We start from the raw sequence: 19692 nt of genomic DNA on the forward strand, positions 1-19692 counted from the left end.
AGCTCTTGGCTTAATCTAGAGCATACACAGGTTTTCCTGAAGTGCAGTGAGGGGTACATCTAGTCTATTTTACCATTCTTCCTTGAATATGGGCTGTTGAATGGAAGTTAACATTCTTCTTCGGATATGGTGTGTAACTACTTCACTTATGCCATTGTGGGGGCAGGCAGGCAGGCAGGCATGCATGCATTTAGTAACTTAACATCCAGACAGAATGCAGGGGCTTTCACAAAGCTTGCATGTGTGTCATGCATCCAGACATTTCCTGGAAACACGTGACCTGGGCGTCTGAAGACACACCTTAACATTTCAGGACTTAATAGCCTCCTCTTTGGGTTGCAGCCATTTCACTACTCCATAAAAATATATAAGACTAAATCCTTTTCTAGAGATAGTACTTTGTGTCAGCTGGCATTATCTTTGTTGGGGAAATACAGCACTAACGGGCGACATTAAGCACACCGTACCAACAGCCCTTTTTATTTGCTTCCTCGCTGAAGCGGTGAGGAGTTTTTCTTGGGGGGGGGGAAGCTTAGAAACCAGAAACCAGCTCTATTGTCAGCCGGGGGTGGGCTTGTTCCTTTATTTGCTATTGGTCAGTTGCTCATATACTAAGGAGCTGTTCCTATTGGTCAACAAGAGGAAACTTCAATTCCTATTGGCTCCACATAAGGAGCTGAGCATCTAATTATATTGTTTTCTAAGTAGCCGGTGCCAGCGCTGGATGATGATCTTCATAGACTGGTCGATGAAGGAGGATATGTATGTTTCTGAAAGTATAGAACGGATAGGATTACAAAGACCAACTTTATTTAAATTAAAAGCAACATTCCTTCCTTCCTTCCCCTGAATCATTTTAATATCTTCATACAGTAAATACTCTCAGCATTACAATGACCGCAAACAAGTTAAAGTAGAGCTCTTATAGGTGTCTTGTTTGAAAACAGAATCCACCATCCTTGTGAACAGGTATAATATGTTTCTCGTATGGTGTTTATTCCGACCATACGTTCTTTTGTGCAAACTTGGCCGTTTCGGTTTTAGTGCCGAGGTGCGGCCGGCATCGTGTACACATCTAGGCATAATTTTAATAGTGTAGGATTTAAATCAGTGTTACTGTGCTCATTTTAATCCCTAACTATAGATCACGTCATTGCAATGAAAACTACGCAAAAGTGCGTCATCTACAACATATGAAATGTTTAAAAGGAATAGAGCCTTGTATGGTTGACAAATAGTCAGTTATTGCCTACACTTGAAGCATGACGGTTTAAAAACAAAAAAAATAGATATATGTTCAATTATTTTATGTAAAAAGTTTAAAATATTTCCGACATTTATTTTCATGTGTGAGACAGTTACGGTTTTCAGTGTTTTGCAATTGCGTTCTAAACTACCAAGGTCAACTTCGTACATAGTGACCCTTAAAAACAATTTCCTAGTGGAATCTTTAAACGTCTCTTGATTTGATATTTAAAACGGACAGAACGTGAAACTTATTACTTCTTCAAATTTTTTAAAAAATTGACACGGATACAAAGTATAAGATGTGCCAATTAAAGCCTCTTTCAAGAACATGCAATTGTTTGCTAATGTTCGCTTTTTAAGGCTAAACCCGCAACTCCTGCGATGACGGTAAGATAGTAGACACAAACAATTTTCCTGTTCACACAAATGGACAGAAATGACTGGTATTAAAGGCAAAATCAACCGTCCCCCGGCAAACAGTGAAACGAAATTGCAGACATTCATACTCTCGCATCCAGTGACAGAGTGCTTGAATTTTCCATAGGAGGTTACTAGCGGTCAAAGCCGCCTGCATGGTCACATGACCCCCCCCCCCCCCCAAAGGCCCTATATCTCGGGAACGAAAGCACTAACAAATGCAGTGGGTGTCATCGTTTGTGCTTAAGCTGTTTGTGGCTGGGACAACAGCAATCTTGCCGTTTCACATATACATTTCAATCATCCTTAACCTGTGACCTAAAGAGAAGGAACTATTGAAAAGGATAACAGAGTAACAGATAATTTTGTGCATGTGCTGGTAATATTGCACTATATACATACAAAACATTTAAATATACATTTATTACTATATAAACCTATAACTTTAACCAAAAAATATCTAAAGTTAATAGTAATGGCAGTAACTATAAACCAAGTGCTAATATTCTGCTGATATTATGCTTTAGTCTGCAGGTGGAAATCGGGTTACTTTATATTGCTCTTGCCGGAGTTAAAACTGAAACCACTTTTCATCCGATTGCTCCAGTTCACCTGTGAGGTTTCACCACAGCGTGACGCATAAAAGCTTAAATGTAAAAATCATAGCTACTAGGAGAGGGTTCTCCCAATAGTGATCCGAGAGAGGCCCAGGTTTTAATCAATGTCTATAGGGCCTGGAACAGTGTAACAATCAATAAAACTGAATATTAACTAATTGAGAGATCATTAGGAACATGTCATAATCCTGTATCCTTCAGCCTCTAATTACTGGTCTTCTCTTAAGCATATTCCTTGCTTAATTCACCAGTTTCTTAGCAAATGATCCTAATCACGAAACAAGCCATCTAAGGTAACCTAAAGGAATTACTGGTCCTGGAGACCCCCAGTCCAATGTTTGGAACTACAGTAGGTACTAGGAACTAGAAGAAATGCAGCACATTGTATTTTCATATGATGACAATTTGTATAGAACATGTCAGCAGAGTCTGCATACTTTGCAAAATAGTTTTATTTTTTATGCTCCTGCCCATGACAAATCCAAGCTGGACTATGTCCTCAGCATCTCAAAAAAATGTAAAAATAATGAAAACATTAAAACGTGATCAGAACAAAAGAATAGAAAAACCTGCCACATTTCAAACCCATCTTCGTGTGGCCCATGGTCACAGGGTACTGAAACACAACTGTCAACACCTGGAGCCATCAGACGATCCTGCAGCATTGTGGGTATTCAGCGGAGCACAGTCCCTGCCATCAGTGCATCACAACTCCTCCATCAGCTTTCTCTGTTCCATCAGCGTCCAACATCCAAGCTCAGTGATAAGTGCTTTGCTTTTGCCATTTTAAACCATGGCAGAGAGCAACAACAGTTTAACAAGGAGGAAAGGGTCTGGGAGAGAAGTACTTTCAGTCCAAAGGAGTCATGAGTAGCTGCAGCTCCTTGAAGGCACTTCCATGCCTACCCACCTGGCCAGCTTTATTCTTCACAACGTTACTCAGGTTCTTCAGCTGCTTGTAACATGCCTTACACTTCTGATGTCTGCAAGGGAGGGTATCAGACAGTTCAGAGGAAGAGAGGTTAAAAATGCATGCAGGAACAATGTACGCCACATCAATAACATTTCTTATCTTAACATTAAAGATGTTTTTTTGATATATGAAATCCATTTATTCATTTTCTAATCACTTCTTTTATTTCAAAGTCATGCCAAAGAGAGCTATTGAAGAGACAGTAAAACTATCCTTTTATTTTCTAAAAGACAGGAGTTCTCACCTTTCTTCCCTTGTAATATCAACCCCAACAGAAGGGGGTGCAGTCAGAGTGTCAGAAATCAGGGGCCAAAAACGTTTCAGTATGAGTCTTAAGGAGGTGCAGCCTGTTTGGACATAGCTGAGAAGCACAAGGAGAGTAACATTTTATTCTTCAGGGCAAAAAATTGTGGGAGGAGGTCTTAAAATTCCACTTTAAAATGGATACCAGGATTCAGTAGCATTACTTTAACAAGCAAAATATATTTAATGCAAACAATTTCCAAAAATTTAATTTTGATAATATTGAATAAATCCAGTATTATCCATTTTAATTAAATAAAAATGATTCTGTTAATATTAAAAGTGGATATAAATGAAATGGAGCTGGAAGTTTCAGTAAGGAACTTGCCTTGATCTCTCTGGATTGTCTACTCACCTCTCATACTTGCTTTGCAGCAGCTCCTCAATCTGGGGAAGGATAGATGTGCAGAGGTCCAGTTTCCAAAGCGATCTTGAGGAAAAGAGAAATTATATTAGTCTCCAGCGTTTATAACAGAAGTATGAGTTTTAATGACTTTTGAGTTTTAACTGCACTTCCAAGTTTCAATGCATTTCTAGCTAAAGAACATCTTGCATCCCCAATCAATAAGTTAAGAAAAAGCTGTGATCTGTAGCCTTAACACAAATTCTCTAAATGTTAATTAAAGGCAGTTTATTGGAAAGCATTCAATGTGCAGCATGATTTGAATACAATTTCCTTGCTTTTAACCTTAATATTTCTCATAATATCGCAGTGCAAAAGGTACATTTGCTTTCATTCCCTAGTATATTAAAAGGCTGGGGAAGTGAAAGCAGCAATGTTATACTTCAAATACAATGTGGAAAAATGTAAGAATCTGCTTCATGAAAAAGAAGCCTAGCCTACATGTAATGAGATGCTATCCTGAAGATCTGAATGCAGCAATTTAGAAAGCACTGAAGCACAACTCACGGTTTAAGGTTGATAATGTTTAGGATGTCGACCACAATAGAAAGATCATTAATGGAAATCGCAGAGTCCAGGGAAGTCTGAAACAGGAAGGCAGCAGATAAAGTTTAAATCAAGCAGGTAGTTGTCTACCTGAAAAGTCTGAATTTTGTTACTCAAGCAATGTCACAAAGTCACAAAAAAAAATCAAACTTTTTTTCATATAATAAAAAACATACAATTGAATAGTCTTCACAGGCTCTAAACACTTGCCTTCATATCCCCACAGCTCCACACAGCTCTGACTGTATCCAAGTTCTTAAGGCGACTAGACAGCATCACACGCATGGTGTCATGACCTTTTCTTATCTGAGTCAAGGCATCATCATCGTTCAAGGCTGGTTGCTTGTTACTTTTTGCTGGCTAAGGAGGCAAAATCAACATTCATTAAGGAAAAAAAAAATATGTATACACCTCACCTCCAACAAAACACACATGCATTATAGGACCGGTAGGAAAACAGACATGTCCAGCTGTAGCTTTGTCTCCAATGCCAAGAAAGAAGCGCTTGGCAGACGTACTGGGAGGAAGTCAGCCACATTCAGCCCAATGGGTTCATTCCGTGAGGCGAGTATGACAGCAGGCTCAGCAGGCTTCATCCCCGCCACTGGCCGGTTGGCTGGGTTAATCACAGGCAATGGGCGACTGGTAGGGGGCACTATGGCCGGATCCACCCGACTGATAGGGGTAGATGTTGTTATGGCTGGTATTTTAAGAATCTCAGGCTGTAATGAAAGGAAGTATGAGTAATTACATCACATAAAATCATATACCATCCATGCCCTGTTTCAGGAGACTGAACAGCTTTTATTCTTGGTGTTCTCATGTTCCACTGGTTGTGCTTTTACTACATATCTGATATATCTGCAGAATCCCAGGATTTATCACCTCTCAGTTAGCTTATAACATTTAAAAATGGAAAAAGGTTTATTTATTGGAACACAAATCCAGAATATTGAATAAAATATACAGTTTTTATTAGCTGCTGTATTTTTTCTATAATCAGAATTTGTGGTTCAACACCTACTGCATGTTTGTCTGGAATGGGAGTCATCTCAATTGCAGAGTTTGGCTTCACTGGAAACGTCTCTATAAACAAGAGAAACAGGCAATGCCCAAAAATATTGAAATCAAAGAACTTCAATTAAGATGAACTTATATTTCCTCTATTAACAGTGTACTAGTTATATGCTACCACTTAACATTCAAGAGGAACATCATAAAAGGTTACCCATCAAAGATAAAAAAAAAATTCCCCGTTTAAACAAGAATAGAGAGAATTTAGAGAGAATACTCTAAGTGAAAACATCTAAACCCAAACTCAGACCCATAAAATGTCTGCTTAGGTACTTCCACACATCTTAGCTTAAAAAAAGATGTTTTAAAAGTGGAAATAAGTTGAAAGTGGAGCATTTCCCACCACTTGCTCTCATAATGCCAGTGCTTTGTGAGGAAATATGTTTCTCACATATTCCCATATTTCAGGTTAAATAATAACAATATGCACTCATACTCAAGAATAATTTATCCCGTGAAACCCACCATCTTCCAGGGGTGCAGGGAAGGGCTCACTCTTCTTAGGGGGGGTGCGAGCTGTGAAGTGAACAAGAGAGTCACATATGTCCACTGTTGCACAGACAGAGAAAAATAAGATCAACAACATTAAATACTGTGAAAATTCATGTTGACCCAAACATGGCATCCTGATGTTCTTTCCAAAGGCCAAAGCACATGAAATACTGAAAAATGAAATTTTGCCAGAAGACAGTGAGCAAACAGGGGACAATAACAGGAAAGCTGTGAATAAAGAAGAAATAAGAAGCAGCAGCAAAGGGAGATGCAGGTTTTGGGTGCCTGGCTGCATACATATTGCACTCTTTGGCTGGAAGATCTCCTTGTAATCCTCTGCATTGCGGATCTCGGCGGTAGACTCCTTCTCGTCCCGCTCCTCCTCGCTGCTGGGGCTGCGCCTCTCCCCTTCGGGGCTGCGGCGCTCACTTTCCGAGTTCTGCTTCACCCTGAGCAGGGACACAGTCGGGCACCATCGTACATTACAGGCTTGAAGGAACATGCGTACGGTTGACAGACAGCACTGACGATGATGCAGAATAGACTGTCTGACATTAGGGGAAAAACACCTGAAGACTAGGCCCTTTGACTATTGTGATATTTTAATATGCATCAGTTTCAGTTTCAAAGCATATAGGAGATATATACTGTATGTAAAGATACAAACAACAATTGTAGTTCATTTCAGAAAAGTAAAACGTGATGAATCGCAGGTAATTTAGTATGCAGAATACTGGCTTCAAACTGCTGAGTACAGGATGGGGTAGACAAAGCAGTAGTAATGCCATCTTCACTGGCATAGCAGATGCTGCTGTAGGAGTAGGGATAGTTACCTCTGTTTGCTACAGGTTGTGAGCGGACGCTCATAATTGCGCCGAATTGTAGCACCCTTGGCTGGGGGCTCACTGAGCGGCTTGTCATCCTGAACCAGACTTTGAATCACAGAACCTGACTTCTTCACTCGGTTCAGGTCCACAACATGGGAGGAGACGACAGACTGACTGATAGACACTCCGATCTCGGGGCAGAGGGACAGAGCCAGAAATTACTGGACAACATAAGATTTTATGCAGGGACATTTTATATCTGACATTAAATCATACATGTGAAGGATTAAAAAATTCACAAATCCATCTAACATTTTAGGAGCCTTTTGCTATAATCATTTAATTTAGTTAATTTACTATGCAATTAATTTTTTACATCTCCTATCATTTAAAAAAGAATCAGGACAGCATTTGTGACTTGTTATATCTATTAAATACATCTTTAAAGCTCTTGACAGTATTAACCAGGGTACAAATTAACGAACAGCACAAAAAAAAAACAGTAGCTTTGTTTTGAAAGCAATATCCATCACTACCTTTAAAATAGATCCGCCAATACATGTGAACACACCTCACTGCATGTCAGCGCTATAAGAAGCCCAAAAACTCTGCAGTCTGAATACATACCAGCTGGTTGTTGCAGAGGGCCAGGTCTGCCACCTTACCCCAGCTCACAGGCACCACATCAAAACAGCGGTCTGGCTCCCAACCATACACCCTGAGGCAGTCCTGGGAGCCACTGTACAGGCAGCACCCATCAGGGTTAAAGGCTATACATCTGGAGGTTGACCGGAAGAAAGATCAAGTCAGAGAGAGCTCTGCAGAAAGCACTATTAAGGCAGAAATATTTAATATTTTACACAGTGTAACACAAGGTTCTGAAAGCAGACCAAAGCTGATCCGGGATAAAAATGCACCAAAGACTAGGTTTTACAGGATTGCTAAAACAATCCAGCAGCGCCACATAGTAAGGAAAGGAAACCCACCTGACAGGGCCCGTCTCTCCTTCAGTGGAGCCAATCATCTTAAACTTTTCCAGATCCCAGAGCTTTATTGTCCTAAATGAAAGGAGAAACGCAGGATCCGTTTTTTAAATTGAATTTGAACAGTGTAATAGATTTTAAGTGTTGTGATGCTTTCTGTGCTTCACTATGTGAAAATCCAGAAGCATTACATACATTATACCAACTTAATAACAACATTCTCTCTTCCTATTTGTCTGTTAGGAGAGTAATTTCTTGAAGGCCAGACACGCGATTATATACTTTGTTAACGTCTCTAAACAAACAGTGTTCAGACTTCAAAAACTGTCAGTTTCCCACATTCTCCACAAGCAATGGTTACTAAAGGGGTTGCACCAAGGAAAAAAAAGAGATGAAGAAATCCAGCGTTCCTTCCACAACTGTACCTGTCTGAGCTGCCTGATGCCAGCAGGTACTCATTAGGATGAAACTTGACAATATTGACAGGGCCTGTGTGAGCTGTGAATTCAGTAATCATCTTTCCAGCTGTCAGATCCCATAGCTGAAAAAAAGATAAAAGGTCTCAAAATGACTCCTGCAGAAGGAACAAACTGTCACTTGATTATGGTATAAAATGTGAACAGAGGTGCCTCCTTCTAGTGTAAATCTATTAGCAAACATTCAGCATTTAGACCCAAAACCCTATCTCTGGGGACATTAAAAAGGCCATGATCATAAGGGGATCATTGATAAATAATACAAATTGTCCATTTTAAAAAGGCTAAAAGTGCATATATTGCTACAACCCATTTACTGTACACTTGTATTTTGAACTTTTGCTTGGTTTGTTTTATTTAAAGGCTTTTAGATGGATAACCTATTCAAATGCACATGCACAAATAAAAATGCTAAAGAAAGATAATGCACAAACATTGTGAATTACACAAAACAAATATACTCAGGTGCAAGCCTGCTCTGGAGCTCTTACTTTTACTGTGCTGTCATCGCTTGCTGAAGACAGCCATTTCCCATCTGGACTGAAGGCCAGACACCTGACAGCCTGGGTGTGTCCCTGAGGAAAGAAGAGCACGATCAGCTGAACATGCACACCAAACCAGGGAACACCATCACAACAGAACCCATGGTGCACCCAGGATGAGTCTTTTATCATCAACAGGAAACCAGAATCATGAAGGGCAAACATTACAAAAAAAAATAACAAAAAAGCACTTCTCGTTCACTGAAAACAATGTGCTGTGCACACCCCCTGAAATGGAAGTTTAACACTACTTTAGAAACATAGAAAAAAAAAACATTTTTTATTCTGCATTGCAAAACTTAACACTAAATTATGACCATGAATGCTAACAACAACAAAAACAAAAAAAAAGCCTCTTTCCTCCAAGACAGGAAATTAAAAGTTTCATCCACTAATCCAGGGAACCAACAAACCACACCCTCTAAATTAAAATTTCCATCATTGTGCCCAACATGAGATTAAAGAAGAGACGAGATAATAACCCACCATGATAATCAAGTATCTATGCCTGATTATCTCAAAATAACACTTCATTTGTAATACAGTATAGTATATAAAATCCTAATTTATACTAGTGTGGTCTACATGGCTGTGAAGTAAGTATTGCATTGTAACACAGTAGGGTAATAATACTGCAGAGAACCATCACAAGCAGCTATATTCACTTATAACCAAATCCACCTCTTTAATGTTGCATGGTGGGGGTAGGTGAGAGCCTCATTCATTAACTAGATTCATCTCACAATCCTAGTCTGGTGCAATGCCAGTTTGAAAGTGTTTAACAACCTTCAGCTCAGTTTCATCCCACTCCGCCTTTCTTCCATCCCAGACCCTGTCAGCTGCACTCAATTGTAAATGAGCAAATTCACAGATGTGGAGACCCTACCGTATTAAAAACAGACAATAATAATTGCATACTTTTTGCTTTTACCAATTTTTACAGCATAGTCGTGGTTTTTCTTACCTTATACCTAAACACGCATCCTTTTCTTCTGATATCCCACAGCTATAAAACAAAAAGTAACATTTAAACTCAAGTAAAAAAATTATCTGTACGTGGTTTAGACTGCTCTACCTGCTCCAAAATAGAACATATTCGGTATGCATATATGCAACAATTCGCTTTCTCCGAGGTGAGGGTGCTAGACAAGGCATCCACGCACCTTGATATTTGTGTCCATCGAACCCGAAGCCACATAATCCCCAAATGGGTGAAAATCAAGGCTGCAGACATTTGCTTTGTGCCCAGATAGGTTTCGCAAAACTAAAGCAAAAAAAGATATTTAGAGCATCATCTTCATACACTACATACAGCATTTCAAACAGCAGGCACCAACCACTCAGATATCACAATCAGTTTTCTGTGTACTATCAAAAACCTTTAGAAGCCGAATAGAACTGTATTAAATCTTTCAGGATCTTTAAACAAGACCTAAAAATGTAAACATTTTTCATTTTGGATCTTTTTAAAAAACTTAATGCAACAAACTTTCTATTAACATGGCCCTATAATATTTTAGAATGAGTATTAGTACTTTGTTCTGCAATAGGAACTGCTTTCTTGTAACAAACTAGGGTTTGTTACAATTTGTTACACATTTTTACTTTCGCTATTGACTCAACAAGCCAATTATCCCTGCTTTTAGTTCAAGAATTTCATAACCACAAACAATCCCTTTATTTGCTATAGTCCTCTCTACAACAGTTTGCCACAAAGCGCTTTACAGCACTTAACAACATGGAAACAGCAACCATGTGCGTACCAGGAACATGAGAAATGAAACCTCTGGGGGTTAAGGATTTATCACTGAAAGAGCAATTCAAACTGTCTAGTATGTCTTCAGAAGTAAACCTCAGTAGACTCACTTTTGGCTGCTTCGAGGTCCCATACCCGCAAAGACCCTGACTGGGACCCAGCCACGACCTGCTCCTCAGAGCTATTGAACTGAATGCTCTCCACTGGGTTATTGTGCCCCATCAAACTCTGCAACAGAAGAACAATGACTGCATTCCACTATTCCAGTGTCCTCAATAGAGGACAAGTTTTTTAGATAACATTGGAAGGTACAGAGAGGGAAAATTCTCTCAGTTCCAGTCTGAGCAATCAACTAAACCTATTATTTCATATATACATCATGTGATGTGATATAAGATATTTCTTAAGGTAAAAAAATTCATGGACTAAAACAGCTGTATTACCAATGGCATAACTCAGATGTGTTACAATTTTATCAGGACATTTTATGAAGCTGCAATGAAAGCTAAAGTTAGAAAGAAACGGAACATAGTCATCTCTAGCAATATTCCATCTATTCGTGTCTCTCTGAGGCAACACAGAATGGAAAGGCATTTTTTGAGAGAGCAATAGGCCTAGGAAAAGACTTCAGAGCAGAGCAGTTTGCACAGAGCAGGCTGGTTACCATGATGCAGTTGGGCTTGTTGACAGCCCAGATGTTGACTCGACAGTCCTCTCCTCCGGTGGCCAGCAGCCGGCCAGACGTCTGCCCCAGAACCAGAGATGAGACATTGCTGGCGTGAGCAACAATCTCCTCTAAGAAAAGCAACATGTTTCACATTTAATCTACTTACTGTGTCCCAACAAATCTCCTACTCGATTTGGGAGCATGTATTGCTACTACAGAAGTCCTGCTCTGCAACTCAAAAAATAATGCCGAAAGTCAGCATCTCACTCTGGTTGCACTCCTTCAACAACACTTGTTGACTTTCTGTAAAGATATACACATCAAGCCTAAATTAATAAAGTAATTAATTGCACATGTGATTAAGCAACGCTAAGGAAACATAATATTATTAATGTAATAATGATCCAATGACCAGCCTTTCAGTAAGCAAAAATTATCCAAAAAATCCCCATGGAAAATGTAATCACTCACGCAGTTTCCAAGAAGTCTTAGTTGTGTTGGCTGCTGCCATGTTTGATGAGCATTTGTGTGCTTGGAGTAATCTTGGGGGGAAAGCAAAGTATCAGTTAACAGCAATGGCAATCACAAGTCATATTAACAAAATGGTAAATTGTTAGCATTTATAAGAGATTAGTGGACGGAAATCGATGTGGCATAGCCAAGTAGCATGCACATATCGCACAATACACATTAATTTGGGGATCTAATAACCATTGACTATTTTTAACTGTGAAAATAAAAATCGTCGTAAGGTTATCTCGACTGTTAAGTTTTAAATGAGACATACCTCCAATATAAAGTGAAGGTGCTGAATTACTAAGCGATGTTGCCTAGGTAACACTCGTCTTTTATTGTGACGAAGAATACTGTACTAATATTTTAAAAGCTTCTTTGGCAACTGATATCAGCAGTGGTCACAAGATAATATTCTACACATTTGTAACGCAAAAGTGGAAAATGTAATTATAAGCGCGATGTATATGTTCAAACAAAGGATCAGTGGAAAACATTGAAAGACAGGTTTCAGAAATGCGGAAACTAATTCTTGGGCTGTGGAGAGAGAGATGATGTCACTATATTTCCAAAACAAGTGCAGCAGAACCACCAAGAAGTCCAGTCGTTATTGATGGTATGGTTTTCTTTCACGACCTTTACAGAAATTATAACCTACGGCAAAGGAAAAGTGCACCAGGTGCTGTTGTTTCCTAATAGAAGTTAAGAGTCTTCTTAACGTAGTGGCACCAAAGTACCTGTCCTGTTTTACCGCAAGTTCATATATCCTATTTTATTTTTCACAACCTTATGTGGATTAAATTGTGACGGGCTCAACCAACTACAGAATGGTGTAATACTAGAAAGTCCCCGCAACATGCAACAACTACTAACTTCAGTAAACAATGAACAGAGAAAGAAAATAATACCGTACCGTTTCATCATCGATGTAATAGGACATGAGAACTAGAGACCTACCGGTCCTTTATCTGTGTTCATCCAAACTTCCTGCAGCTCACACGCTCAGTCGTTGGACGCATCATTTAAAAAAAAAAGCACTGAATAGTTTTAACAAAAGCCAGCCATTCTTCCTGACTAGTTTATAACATGTCCAGCTTGTCACCCACTCGCCTTTACAGCCCACCCACCCCTCTCCATCGCAAATTCCTATTGGCCGATTCGTAACTACCAACCTAGCAACACAGCGGCATAGCTGCCTCCTCTACCCACGTCTGGAAATAAGATAGTAGCCCTTCCTCAGCTTAAACGATTCACAGAAGCATCTATTTTATTAAATAGATGAATCCATCTATTTTAAAGAATCCATAAAAACCCTTTTAACTGATATTTGTTAAAGTATCTATTCTCCGATCCACACCCCAACACACAGTCGCAGTAAGTACCTTAGCAACAGGGTCAGCCAATCGGAAAGGGTGTTATTCAGGGCAGACGGGGTCACGCAGCTTCCTGTTCGTGGCGCTTGTGCGTGACGCAAAGCGCTCAGTTCAATTTTTCCGAGTTTTACTCCATTCAAAGCTCCTTTATAACCAAACCTGCTGTACTCAATGTTGAAATGTTTGCAAATCTATAATAGGACACTGGCAGACTAATCTATTAGATGGTGTCGTTGTACTTTCTTTTTAAGTTACCATATGCTTGGAAACCTAAGACTACGCTACGTTTCTGAGTTACATTTTTTAAATGTTGAAAGCAACAGACCTCTCCTCTTGCAGTGCAACGTTTTCTGTGAAAGGTACAGAAAAAAACAACCCTCTCATAAAGACCTAACGTTTCCGGCATTAAATTCATACCACAAACTGAACATGTTTTTTAATACTATTTTTAGTACTAGTACTAAAATAGTGCCTATTTTCAGCATAAGTGTTGTTACCCGATTTAAATCACACAAAACACTTTCAGCACAATAAAAACACAGACTGCAATCCAACATGTAAGAATTGCAGGATACGATCAATTCAGTCTAATGACAGCACGAACTGAGCAGATAATTGCCTTTTTATTGAAACAGCATTTTTTTTCTATTTACATTAAGACATTACACTTTATCACGCCGTGCTGAGACGGCTCCGCGCATCATGCTTTTCACCGTGTTCTGCAACCTGCAGAGAAAGGTACAGACCTCGCATATGTATTTTGCAAGCTGAGAACAATAGCGCTATAAAATATGACCCAATACTGATTCCTGACAGATGAATGAAATTGGCAAGCATTTCTTTAAGGAAATTTGGGATGGAGGCAATTATTCATTAAAAAGTAGAATTGAGAACCGCTACAGGGGCACAATCATTTGGTCTACAAGAACCTGTTAAACTGCCTTTAATATTTGGATTTAAGCACCATATATGAATCCATTAATGCACCCTAATGACCACCATGAATTATATCCAGGAAGGTGCAAAATGCATCTGTCAACATATTTGTCCATTTTTTGTGAGCACTAACAGGCATGGGGTTTTGACTGAAGAGTGTAACACATGCAACAGTGTATATAAACTAATTAAAATAACGCCAATCATTTAACAGTTTCGCCAGAAAGCTTTTCAAACTTTCTATTATTTAACAGATTTCCATTTCAACCACTTTGTAGGATATCAAAGGCACTGCTTAGTAAGACAGTGGCTATTTAAGGTATAGTAACAATGTGAACAGCAGAAATGAACAAATCATGTGAAGAAAAAAACATTTTTCTGGTTTTAAACCAGTAAAGTTCTACTTAGACCATTACTTAAAGCATGACAGTAGGCAATACAGTGCAGCTCCACAGATTCCACAATTGTAAAGCCCTGATAATTACAGTATGGTGTCCCAGACACAAATTACGCTAACATAACTAAAAGGGCACCTTAATGCGCCTTTTTGAACCTCAAAATCAGATATCAATCCATTTGGCTGAATCCATTCAGTCATCCAAGAAATATCAACTGTAATAAATACAGGGTGAGTCAAAATGATGTCGACAAGTATAAATGCCAATTATTTTACTAAAGTTTTGTTTTCTCCTCCACAGATGGCAAAGGATTGTAAGGTAACCGTTAGAAACTTTGATATTTATGCTTTCGTTTGAAACCTTGTCACAGTAACCCATGTAATTAATTTGGAATAAACTGTCAAAGTTGCCGACAGCATTTTGACTCACCCTGTACTGATGCGACGGTCAGTATTATTAAAATCATTATAGTCGGGGGGTAACTGTCTTCAAGCTCGGCATGGCAGTGTGATATGAGTTAATTTATACAATACCAGCAGTGTAATCCTGAGCAGCATCTCTTAACTGCCGCAGTGTGCTAGTATGTATGGGTGCCATATGAAGGACTGGCATCCCCTCCAGGGTGTAGTCCAGACTAGCAGCCCCAGTGTTCTGGAACTGGCCCTGGGGTGCAGCTTTCTGCTAATGAATGGATGAAACAGTGCTCCTGTGTATAGCTGTTGCATAAGACGTAGTAGAAATACCAGTATCACTGTGTAACTGATGTCCCTGTACTGCTCAGATGAATTAATATGTGCATTCAGAGCATTTATTTCCTCCTTTCCTTTTGATCGCCATGGGTATCCAGCACTGTCTCCACAGGCATGGACAAATGCCTTAAAACAAATCCTTCTTGTCTCGTCAAGTGTACGCCAGTGAGATCTTTATTTCTGTAAGCTCTACGCCCCCCCGAAATCTTTCTGAATAATTTAAAATGGACAGACTCTCACTTCTGTATGTCGTGTGTATATATGCTATTTATAAAAAACAGTAACTCGGAGTTAGAATCTTTTCATTTGTCGTCGCTCCTGTCTTCTCTGCTTCTTCTCGTTCACCTCCTCGTTGGCAGCTGGGGACTCAGCCGAAAACCAGGGTCCCAGGAAGTTCACCCACAGGAGATAGAGGGCTCTCCCTGGGGCCTGCCGAAGCACAGGGAGAGAAGCAAAATAAGACATCAAATTGCCATTTTACACCAGCAGGGCACACGTCATTGTGAAGCACTTTCCTTGAAAAGAACAGGGGCCAATCACGGAATATGGGCAACATTTTCAGTCTTGAATTTGCCAAAACAATCAAGAACCGATTTTTAGGCTCTCACACATGAGAGAAAATACCTTTAGGAATATCCTACTCTTGCTTCTGCAAATTTTATGTTTTGCAAGATTTGTCAATTCAGATCTCATAACCATGATAACTAGATTAAAAGACAAAAATATAGTTATCTAAAAGAAATCTGCTTACCAAGAGCCAAAGATACCAGAAGTACATAGATATTGTGCTGAGGACCTGCACAATGGCTGTTAGTAAAATCACATCCTTCAGGTGCCTGAAAAGTAACACAATCCAACAGTCAAGCCCATTAAAAGACTGTCAATACAGAAGTATACTCTAAAATTCAAATCTCAGACTTCATGAATATATCCCTTCTTCAGAAATGTTACTTTTATTGGCCACAAATATCTTACGATACAGTTTCCATTACATCTGCTAACAAAAATTTAAGTACAGAACCTTTAAGGATCATCCATTTAAAAACTGATTCTGTTTGCTAGCCAGAATTCTCCATTTATCTCATATAAAAGGGGAAAAACTGTTTCTTAAAAAGAATTAACTACAGTTAGCTGAGCAAAAACCTACAATATGCAAAGGGAATACCTACATACGTCTACAGACACAGAAAAGTATTCACCAGGGACGGAAATGTGTTTTTACAGAGCAGCTCCTGCTCACCTACCCCACTGCAGACTGAAAACTCACTCTGCCATTCCCTGCTCCATGTTGAGGTCTATTCCCCCATCCAGAAGGCTGCCGTCCTCGGAGAACGTGGGTTTCGCCATCGCAGACATGGACCGATAGCTGGCTCCATATACCATCAGCGCAAACACCAGCAAGGCCTACCACACAGTGTCAGAAAGAGGTGAGCTATTATTAGCCCAAGCAGACCCAGTTTGTGTTCATTTACACAGCTGGGCTGGAATAATCTGAGTGCAGTGCCAAGGGATGAGCCCAAAACCTTCTAGTTACAACTCCAAACCAGTACTCCACACCACTGCCCCCACTTCAATCACCAGTACCTGTTACCCTGACAGATGTGCCTGTCAATTTAAAACTGAGCTGCTCTAGAATTCTACCAGAACCACTTGTTAAAAGTCCCACAGCCAAGCTATCTAGCAGAGTTTTTTAAATCTATACAGGAGGAGTGAGGGGGTAATGGAAGCATTTGAAATAAAGATAATAAAAAAGCACAAAGCATTTCCAGTCTGCAAACTGTTAGATGCAATATCCTCAAAAGATTGCCAGAACCCCAGCTACACCAGCTAGTTCAGTGGTTTTGCAATTACTTTTTCAGTATGTAGAGACTGACTCTTTAATAGTACTAAATTCCTTGTTCAATTAAAGGGCAAGGTGCAAATATTATAATAGTAATACAACTTTATTTAGAAACAATTTTCAAGAAATACCAAAACACTGATAAATATGAGCTACATTTGTTTAACTGCATTGTAAAGAATTATAAGTGTAAAAATGCTATCTTACCCATGTCCAAAATGATGCAGAACTAGAAAAAAGTAAGAGGTTCACAGCAGCAAATATCGCCTGCAAAAAAAAAAAGAGAAGAGTTTCCCGTTAGGTTATGAGAAGCATAATCCAAATGCAGTGCTAAACGGCGTTATTAACAATCTTATCATTTGTTATACCATATTTGACTTTCTTAAAACAATTGTTTAAACATCCAAATCCTACAAAGTAAATAAGATACTGTATTTTATTATTGTAAGGAAGGCATTAGCGAGGTGGGGTCACTGAACGGGTGGTTACTTACATTGGCTCCTAAAATGACCCGCGTATAGAACTTCAGTGTGGCCGCATTGTCTTCGTAGATCTGCTTTTTGCCTTTTGTGGCAACCTTACCCTTAGGCTGCAATCAGAGAGAATTTGATTGTTATGCGGATCTCGACACTTCCGTTAGCCTTTCAGTGGGTACATTTTCTTACATTTTTTAACTAAATACCCTCTGTATAAATACAGTTTCACGATCAGAGAAATTAAGCTCTATTTAAAATTATTCTATTACAAAAATGGTCCCTCTGAACTCCAGAAAATAAAATAAAGGCGTACTCATTCACCCTCTTACACTAATCAAATGACTCATGTTAACTTCAGTTAAGCATTGTAAAACCTGAAATCCAAGAATATTCTGCTTATTCCAAATGTGAACACAACGTACCGCCATCCTCTAAGTGATCCAACCCCTCTTATAACACCGGCTTGTAAATATTGCCGACTTGCTGACATCAAATTCCACAATTAAAAAAAAAACAGTTGAAATGTAACCAATATAAGAGAAACTTAAGCTTCCCTTAAATGTAACACATCAGCATTAGCTGACAACACTTCCGGCGCACACCTCTAACGTCATCAAAAAGAAGTTCTAGCTGTACAAGTTCTACAGAAGCGTCCTCTATAGATGTAAAATGCACGTTCTATACAGTGGCCAATCGGTCATGGTATGTTAACAGTAAGATTTCTTCTAGCCTGGAAATGGAAAATATTGTACGACTGTAGTGTGCCTAAACAATTCAGGCTGTTGGTGTACCGTAGTTTGCGTTTGGCATCAAAATTGTACATATTTATTTCCCGCGAGTCCTGTCCTTCACACCGGGGTCAGAGTGTGGAGTTGGGTGGGAGTGCGAGTTTCCAAATGAACATGAGCTCAAATACACTTAAAGATACGCTATGTTTCGGCTCCTGCCAGCCAAAACGTAACGAGTATTTCACGGCCTTTTTTTACTTTTCGATGCAGAGCTAACCTCTTATTCCTACAGTATTCGTTAATGAGAAGCGTAATCCAACTATGATTTACCTCTGAAACATCATGACAGTAGGCAAAAATTGTTATTGGTTTCCTCCAAACTCATAAAATAATAAAATGGGAGAAAAACATACCCACGTAAATTTAGGCAATTAAGTTTTTACAGCAGCCTAGTTCAGGATTTTCGGGAACCCCCTGGTGTCCAGAGGTCTCTCGGGCGAACGGATTTCCTCGAACAGCACCGTTCTTCCGACAGGGGGTGCTGTTGAGCAGGATCAGTGCGCTCAACTGCTCGCATCGAGTCCGATTACTTTTTAATTTAATGCTTTTCAAATCATTCGTGCAATGGAAATATGACTTGGTGTAAAGCCAAAACAAATTAATTGATAATGTCTTTGGTTAAATATAACTGCGCAGCGTAAAACATGTCTGTATCAACAACGCAGTTGCGTTACGTAATTATTTCGATGAAAAGCTTAGCTATTTATAAAAAACAGAAATCTGCCTACTTTTAAAAGAAGATACATATATATGAAGTACAGTGATGTAGTCTACACAATTATTTAGACAAAACTGTGTCTTTGCAATGTTTTATCAAACTTTATGCTTCATTTATATGCCTAGGGGAAAAAAATACACGCTCACAACAATATTCACACACGCATTGTGAGCTTTATAATTAATATGTCCAAAACATAAATCGATTGCAAACTGCAAAAAGCGGAGCTGCATCTTTTAAATAAACTAAATAAAAATGGAATTCCCGTGAAATTTAGGATATGAATAAAAAGGACACACAAATAACACCAGATGAGATTCGAACAGAGAGAGTTGTGATTTGAGAGATTTGGTCTTATCTATCTGAGCTATTTGCGCCACCGAGAATAGATGGCTGTACAAAACAACATAAAGTCTCAGGAGGGCGCTGTCAGGGGGCGTGTCAGAAAAGGAAACGAAACTAGATGTAGTTAGGTGCACGCTATCTGCCTTTACAGGAGTGTTTTAGAGCACAAGCTCTCTCCGATAGTAACTATTAACTTTACTCCACGAAAGTCTACTTCCTAACGGGTTTAATC

The 19692-nt window shown here is 39.2% G+C and overlaps 2 protein-coding genes across 3 annotated transcripts; both read right to left on the bottom strand.

Moving 5' to 3' along the window:
• Positions 1-2716: 2716 nt before the first annotated feature.
• Positions 2717-12988, bottom strand: katnb1 (katanin p80 (WD repeat containing) subunit B 1). 2 transcript variants are annotated; one of them, XM_088938704.1, is made up of 20 exons: positions 12795-12988; positions 11796-11866; positions 11322-11452; positions 10768-10885; positions 10065-10165; positions 9866-9907; positions 8851-8934; positions 8309-8424; positions 7887-7958; positions 7528-7678; positions 6907-7091; positions 6371-6522; positions 6047-6097; positions 5532-5593; positions 5026-5229; positions 4718-4867; positions 4469-4545; positions 3914-3988; positions 3500-3616; positions 2717-3265 (listed from the first exon to the last, which is right to left on the bottom strand). In XM_088938704.1, exons 2-20 carry the CDS (start codon positions 11833-11835, stop codon positions 3133-3135), a joined length of 2061 nt encoding a protein of 686 aa, XP_088794830.1. In that variant the 5' UTR covers positions 11836-11866; positions 12795-12988; the 3' UTR covers positions 2717-3132. The 2 variants fall into 2 exon arrangements, with proteins under 2 accessions (XP_088794830.1, XP_088794829.1); XM_088938703.1 differs by having other exon boundaries at positions 12751-12927.
• An 823-nt stretch (positions 12989-13811) lies between these two features.
• On the bottom strand, positions 13812-18212 carry tmem208 (transmembrane protein 208). Its single transcript, XM_088939223.1, has 6 exons — positions 18032-18212; positions 17627-17722; positions 17341-17400; positions 16561-16697; positions 16045-16129; positions 13812-15722 (listed from the first exon to the last, which is right to left on the bottom strand). Exons 1-6 carry the CDS (start codon positions 18035-18037, stop codon positions 15585-15587), a joined length of 522 nt encoding a protein of 173 aa, XP_088795349.1. The 5' UTR covers positions 18038-18212; the 3' UTR covers positions 13812-15584.
• Between the last annotated feature and the right edge of the window lie 1480 nt (positions 18213-19692).

This window comes from Atractosteus spatula, chromosome 21, assembly GCF_055471065.1.
Source record: "Atractosteus spatula isolate fAtrSpa1 chromosome 21, fAtrSpa1.hap1, whole genome shotgun sequence".
In the NCBI taxonomy this organism is placed as follows: Eukaryota; Metazoa; Chordata; class Actinopteri; order Semionotiformes; family Lepisosteidae; genus Atractosteus; species Atractosteus spatula.